The 7,713-nt window shown below is 26.9% G+C and overlaps 1 protein-coding gene across 1 annotated transcript; it reads left to right on the forward strand.

Annotated features, from left to right (window-relative positions):
- The first annotated feature begins 2,616 nt into the window (after nt 1-2,616).
- On the forward strand, nt 2,617-5,123 carry LOC112741091 (acyl carrier protein 1, chloroplastic). The gene is made up of 4 exons (XM_025789922.3): nt 2,617-2,894; nt 3,588-3,701; nt 4,098-4,220; nt 4,742-5,123. Exons 1-4 carry the CDS (start codon nt 2,838-2,840, stop codon nt 4,868-4,870), a joined length of 423 nt encoding a protein of 140 aa, XP_025645707.1. The 5' UTR covers nt 2,617-2,837; the 3' UTR covers nt 4,871-5,123.
- The last annotated feature ends 2,590 nt before the right edge of the window (nt 5,124-7,713 follow it).

A 7,713-nucleotide genomic window follows, 5' to 3' on the forward strand; every position in this document is an offset into this window, starting at 1 on the left:
TATAGATTTATAAAATAAAAATATGAAAACTTTTACTTATAATAAATTTAACATGTGTTCTATATATATATATTAGCTAAAATTTTAAAATTAATCAACTGAATCTATGACTACCATAATTAGCTTTAATTAATAGTACAACATTATACAGTATACTCAAATGGTTAACCATTAACTCATTCATCCAATTATATAAATATTGGTATTTGAATTTGTTTTGTACATACACTAATTTATTAGTTAGTGATAAATTTTTAAATCAATTACATTATATTTATATTAAAATTAATTATTAAAATTAGTTATCAATATAAAATATGTATTAAAATATAAATATATATTAAAAATAAATTATACCACACATATATTTAAAAAATAAATTCTTTTTATTCTTTTTCAATTAAAAAAATAAAATATAATATCTAATTTTTAAATATTTTTTTCTTATATTTTCTCTTAATTTTACTCATAAAATATACAATAAAAATAATATTTTATTTTTTTAAATATAAAAAAATTAAGAAAATTCTATTCTATATATTTATATATAAATATATTAATAGTTGATTTTAGTATATAAATAATATTTTTTTTTTAAATAAAATTATGATTCGTAACGAAATAATCGTTGATTTATCGAACCGAAAAATAACTTACAAAATAAGAAACAAAATAGAGAAATACTACTTGTACACCAAAATCAGTCACTAATGTATTTGTGTATAAATATATGTGTGGTTTAATTTATTTTTAATGTGTATTTATATTTCAGTATATATTTTATACTAGTAGCTAATTTTAGTGGCTGATTTTGGTATACACGTAACATAGCTAAACAAATATAGTAAATGACAACAGCAGCACTTGGACGGCGGAAAGATTATTGAAGTAAACCACAATACACGGAAATCTCCGCTCACTGCTCTTTGTGTGTAAAGTGCAAAAAACCCCTTTCTCTTTGTTTCTAACGTTGTTTGGGAACCCTATGAAGCACATGCTGCTCAATATTACAGCTACATTTCCCATCCTCAAACTTGTTTCACCTATCAATTACTACAAAATTATTTCATTATATAATATCTTTGTCAAATATTACTATATATAAAATCTTACTAACTACAATTTTTTTCTCGTACAAACACTCTCCCCTAAAGATGTGATTGGAGTTTTGGGTCAATTTAGAGCATGTCAAAAGATATTTGTTAAGATTTTTTTTCCTTGTATATAGAATCTCCTTTGGACCGAATTATTCAATTTCTGTTTGAATAATAAAAAAAAGAAAAACCTTGCAAGAAAAAAAAATGAATAATTTATCAATAAATATAACTTGTAGTTTGAAAAGGAATTGCACTACAAAAAATATAATATGGAAAGACTCTAACTTAATTCGTACTTGAGTGTATTAATTCTGTTATAAAAGAAATTTCTTTTGAGTTTTTTAAATGTGCAAATAATTTTCAACAGAATACTTAGATCAGTTTGAATAAGTAATTTAATTAAATTTTATTAAAAAAATTAAAATATAATATTTTATTTTTTAAATTTAGTCACAAAAAATATTGATTTTTAAAATTACAGTGACAAAAAAAACCTTATGAATCTTCCTAAACTGATTTTTAATCAATTAGGATTTAGGACAAAACAAACAATACAAACTCCGGAAAGAACTTGAAGCAAAAATATTTGTCAAGTAATATTCTTTGGTAAAAATATTATATATAAAAAAAACTAAACCAGTTATTACAATTTATATAAATTTATGTGTTATATATATTATTTATATATTTTAATATATTTATAATTAATTTAACAATTGATTTTAGCTGAAGCAATATTAATTATTTAAGAATGAACGATAAACAGGTAACTTTTTATCTGAAAGACAAATAAATTTTTAACTAATAAAAATATAAAAATATCATTGATTTTTTAAAATACGAGACATTTAAGGGTGTGTTTGACAAACGCGTTACAAGAGAAGAATCACATTTAGTTTTTTTGAAAGCTTCAATTTTTGGTTTGGCAAATTTTTTATTCATGAATGCAGAAGTGATTTTGCTTTCAAAACCACATTTACAAGAAGCTACAATTTTGAGCTTCTACATTTCACCAATGGGTTTTTAGCCATCAATACTCCATCTTTATTTACCTTTTACTAATTTTATCCTTTATACATATTATTATATTATTTATAAAATTCTTATTATTTTTATTTACATGAACTCTCTTTTTTTATTATTTATTATTTTTATTTTTTATTAATTATTTATTTGATATTATACACTTTTATAATTGTAATTTTTGTATTATTTTTATTATTTTTTATAATATGATTTATTGATTCTATTAGATAAAGTAAATTAAACAAAAAATTAATTGTAAATAATAATAATAATAAATTATAGCATACTAAAAAAGAGTACTAAGAGTACTAAATTTATCTTTATATATTTTGGATAGAAAAACTTAAATCTTTTAATTTAAAAAGTCAAAGAAATTTTTTTATTTTTAATTAATAAAAGTTTTATATATTTTTGAATTAAAAAATTAGAGACTTATTTTCTTTATTATTTATTTATTTATTTATTCCTTTTACAGACCAAAAAATAAAAAAGAAAAAGGAGTAATTGAATGGGAAACAAAGAGGGTGTTAAAGTCACGTGGGTGGTGTAATTGTAACATCGATAATAACGAAGGCGCCCTAACTAAATGAAAGTGCCGCTAACTCCGTCGCTATATAAAACCATTCTTAACTGCGCCTCATTTCTTCATTCTCATTACCACAAACACTCTTCTCGTGCTCTCCGTCCAAATCTCAGATCTCTCTCTCTGTGAAAATGGCTTCCTTTACAGCTACCTCCATCTCAATCATCTCTCTCGCCAAGCCCTCACTGGTTCGTAATTTCCTCTTTCACTCTCTCTCTTTCATTTCATATACTTCATCTTTGCATGTCATTTTTATTCGTTTCCTTACTGTGTGATTTTTGTCTCCTCGTTCGGAATCAGTGTTTACTTTTATGATTCAAGGGAAGCTTTGTTGAATTGATTAATCGGTTTAAGTGTTGAGCTGGTTAAGCAAGTTGCAAAGAAAAAAGATTGTTCCTTTTTTTTTTTGTATTGAAGCACTGTAATTTGAATATTTGGGGTTTCATGATTCGTGTTTTTACTTGCATGTCTGCTTTGTTTGAAGATTTATGACATGTTCATGCTTGGAATTTGATGATGCTGTTTTCCTTCTCGTGATTTGTGAGATCAATTTTGGATCATATGAGATTGCAGTCTTGTAAGGGTTCCTCCTTGGGTTTTGGTTCAGTCCGCAAGATCTTCAGCTGCTAAACGAAAAATTGTCCTTGTTAAATTTTTTCTGGACCAAGCCTCTAATTATCTTGTCAAAAAACCATCATAGTGATTTTATGATTGACTTTGCTTTTTACTTACTAAAGAAATCTGTTTTGTATTTTCATGATTGTTTATTATCATGTCTGTTATTATTATTATTATTATTATTATTATTATTATTATTATTATTATTATTATTATTATTATACTGTCCTGATTCATTCAGTTCTCCTTGGATGCAAGTACAGGTTCCTTCAGCCAGGATCAGTAGCCCAAATTCAGTTTCCCTCTCAATCAAAGGAAGGAGATTTCCATCAATTACATTGCAGCCTACAGGACGTAGGTTTCAAGTTACATGCGCGGTAAGATTTTCAGCCATAGCTGGTAACATGTTTTCCCTTTTCCATCATTTATTTATAAATGGGAAAATTTCATGTAATTTGCTCTGTTTTTTGTTCTGTCATATTAACATTTAGTTTCAGATCCTTAAACATGTTTTGCATGGTGGATGTTTTGCCGTTCACCTTTGGTTCATGCTAATGAAATTTGACATTGTATTATACAGACAGTACAGTGGATAAAAACCTCTGTTCATTCTGCCTGAATTATAATTTGGTTCCTTCTGCTTGTGATTCTAGATTATGTGCCTAGAATTACAGGAAGGTAGAACAAATATTAGAGACAGTACTGATGTGGTGTATGAATTTCCGTTATATTTAACAAGATTTAACTACCATGGACTTTATTATTTTGTGCAGACGAAGCAGGAGACAGTGCAGAAGGTCTGTGACATAGTCAAGAAGCAATTGGCACTGCCAGAGGGTTCAAGTGTCACTGGAGAGTCCAAGTTTGCTGCCCTTGGAGCTGATTCTCTTGACACAGTACTTTCACATTTTCTTAAACTTCATCTCTGAATTCTTGATTGTATCTTTCATCTATGCATGTCTTTGTTGAAAATGTTATATGTTATCAGTCCTTTTCATGGTACTCTTTCTCATTATGGAGGGATGAGAGGTTCCTTAAAATGAGTAACCAGTGATGGATTGATCGAGAATAAGAGGGGTTTTTGAGTTCTAAGCCTTCATATTTTACAAGGGAGATTATTTTGTGTGTGTCTCACTTGATAGTTGCTAAGAGCTTCCTTTTGGATGCAAAATTCCTCAGTTTGTTTATTATGTTTGCCTTTTTAATGAAATGAGTTGGTTTGTTTAGGTGGTTTTTCTCTTCTGTTGGTTGTGTTATTCCTTTTGACATTTGACCCTGAACCTTTTTGCACCGAGACCACACGAGCAATGTTTGCTTGTTGAATTAGCTTTGAGTGTTTGCACTTACTGGAAAGATCATAACACACAGTTTTGCCATGTTTTGTTTGGTTATTTAGAGGTTTTCAAATTTCGTGTAGGTTGAGATTGTGATGGGACTGGAAGAGGAATTCGGTATCAGCGTCGAGGAGGAGAGCGCACAGAGCATCACCACCGTTCAAGAAGCTGCTGACATGATTGATAAGCTTCTTGAGAGCAAGACAGATTAAGTCCATTTTGTAGCGGTTTTCTTTTTTCCTTTTTCCCTTTTTTTTTTTTGTGTGCGTGGCTATTTTGATGTCCTAAGTTTAGTGGCTATTTTGATGTCCTAAGTTTAATTTACCTTTCGTATCTCAGTTTGATTGTTACCCAAGTAATTGCGAGATCTATCTTGGAACTGAAATAGGATTACTATAATACTAGTTTTCTGTTTCTTAAAACATGTATTTTTCTCCTTATCATTGAAATTGGTCTTACTCTTAAGTCTTAAGTCTTTGAATTCGCTTTCTAAAGAAGATTTATCATGATCGAATGACATTTCAATAAGGCTTCTCCTTTGCCTGAACACTAAAATATGAATTTAATTTTGATGGACTACAATAACCAGTTGTGTATTTACATTTTTTACTTTATCAATCTCTTTATTTTAGTTAATTTTTTACATTTTTTACTTTATCAATCTCTTTATTTAGTTAATTTTTCCCCACATAAGTATTGTCGTTTGTACCTTAGCTATGGAGCCGTACCTTAGCGAGGGAGGCGACAATTTTTAAATATTTTGATAATATTTTTATTGGTATCATAAATTAGGAGCATTTTTGGTTAGTAATTTTTAGTGGTTTATTCTTATTAATGGACATGTTTGCTTTAAAACTATATTCTTTTATATATTTTTATTCAAACTTTTTATTTATCATATTGTTAATTATTACTCCTTACTTGTTAGCAAGAGTTTAAATATAAAATCAAAATAAGAGTATTCTCATTTTTTCAGCTCTTCTACTGTACTCTCCTTGAAATTGACAAGTGACCGGTAACCTCAGTTTATTTTTAATAATTGGCTTTGTTTAAATCCGGTTAAAGCAAAAATTGGTACTCAAACTAATTGATTATTGAAATATTTTTGTCACATAAACTAAATAAAAGAACAATTACATCATTATTCATTTCAGTCTATTCATCCAAATTATGGCCTCTTTAGTACCCATAATTTTGGCTTTTGAGTTTTGGGGAACCGTTGATAACTCTCATATCATATGTCCTTTTACCAAATGGAAAACACAACCAAGTGAACTCAAGAATCAAATTCAAAACATGTATTTGTATTAGAATTTTTTAGGTGTTCTGAGAGTAAGTTAGTGTTTTTGTTCTCATCAATTAGTTGTCTTCTATTTCAGAATGATAGGTTTCCTATTATTTTTTATTTAAATTTTAATCTTAAATTCTAAACTCTTAAATTCTAAAACCCTAAACTCTATATCTTACAATAAAACTAACATTAAGCTAGCAAAATAAATGACACAAAATAAGAATATTCATTTGCTTTTAGAGTACATAAGAAATTTTTGTATTTAAATATCACAACTATCAAATAATAACAAGAGCACACTAAAAGTTGAATTTCTCACATTGTTTTCTTTTTCTTTCTCCAAAAAGAAGTGCTCTAAATTGTGTGTTTCTTTTTTTTTTAATTTGAATATCAAAATGGACAAATTAAAAGGGGTAAAAAAATTGAGTTAAATAAAGATGTGAAACAAGCATGCTGATTAATGGTGACATTAATTAATCCATAGTGCTAGTATCTTAGTATGTTATTAGCACCAATTGCTTTGCAGGCATAATTAGCATAGACTTTCTCATTAGCATATCCTCAACAATCATATATCTCAACAAACTAGAAATGGTTAAGAAATGGGGAGTGCCATGTATTCCACCAACCTAAAAAGTTGGCTGAGAAAAAGGAGATATTAAATTGCACATGCTTTTGAAGAACTTATTGTTAGTAATTTGTTGTGGACCACATTGAACAATCACCGAAGTATCTGGTAAAACTTGGTAATTTTCTAGAACATTACCATGCATCTTCAATAAATTCTCCAAAAATATTGATGTAACATAGTTAATGGAATTGTTGACAACATCCACCTCCAGCCATAATATTTAGTAAAGCCTTGGTTTTATGAATTGCTTGGTTCATATTTTAATTTTGGACAATGTTTGATGCATCTGCAAAATGCTGAATACTATAAAAAGCATGTACAGCCTAGGGTTAAAGTATTTGAATACCTTAAATATGTTATTTAAATAATCTAGAGTTGCCTAGTAAGTTTATGTTGAACTAAGTAAAAGTGTATATTGAGACTATATATAACTAAATGTTTATGTAATTAGATACCAAAAAAATATGTTTATGTAACTTTTTTTTTTTAAATTTATGCTGGCATACAAATTAAATCCAGAATTATTGTATATGAAATAAACTACTAAGTCAGTTAATACCAAATAATGATAATACAAAATATTCTATTTATACTAAAAATCAGTCCAAAAATTCGTAATTATGTATTTATAAATATTTATACATATTGATTTATATTTTTTTTAACTAGATAATTAATCATCATCATAATCGAATTTGTTATTAGAATAATTAAACATGTAATAGATGAATAATTAAACTTGTTTATAATAATATAATAAAAGTTTTTTTTTATGAAATATCAAATACATATTTCTATATATGGTGACTGGCTAATTTTACACGTAGATTGAATAATAATAATATATAATAATAATAATAATAATAATAATAATATTGCCAATAAATTATAGTTCAAATGACATAATCTCTTTATCTTCATCTAAAGGTTTCGGGTTTGAGTCCCACTCCTAATTTAAAAAATAATAATAATAATAATAATAATGTTAGTGTTAAGTATATACTAAAATCGCCAATGAGCTATAACTCAAATGACATAATCTCCCCGTACTTATCTAAAAGGTTGCGAATTTGAGTTTCTCTATTTTTGATAAAAAAAATATATACTAAAATAATCCACTGAATCAATCATTA

This window comes from Arachis hypogaea, chromosome 14, assembly GCF_003086295.3.
Source record: "Arachis hypogaea cultivar Tifrunner chromosome 14, arahy.Tifrunner.gnm2.J5K5, whole genome shotgun sequence".
Classification (NCBI taxonomy): Eukaryota; Viridiplantae; Streptophyta; class Magnoliopsida; order Fabales; family Fabaceae; genus Arachis; species Arachis hypogaea.

What these genes read in the sequence shown, in the direction of transcription:
- LOC112741091 (XM_025789922.3), top strand. Translation starts at nt 2,838, where the DNA reads ATGGCTTCCTTTACAGCTACCTCCATCTCAATCATCTCTCTCGCCAAG. An exon ending in CTCTCGCCAAGCCCTCACTG is followed by an intron (nt 2,895 to 3,587) that starts GTTCGTAATTTC and finishes ATGCAAGTACAG; the next exon opens with GTTCCTTCAGCCAGGATCAG. An exon ending in GGTTTCAAGTTACATGCGCG is followed by an intron (nt 3,702 to 4,097) that starts GTAAGATTTTCA and finishes TATTTTGTGCAG; the next exon opens with ACGAAGCAGGAGACAGTGCA.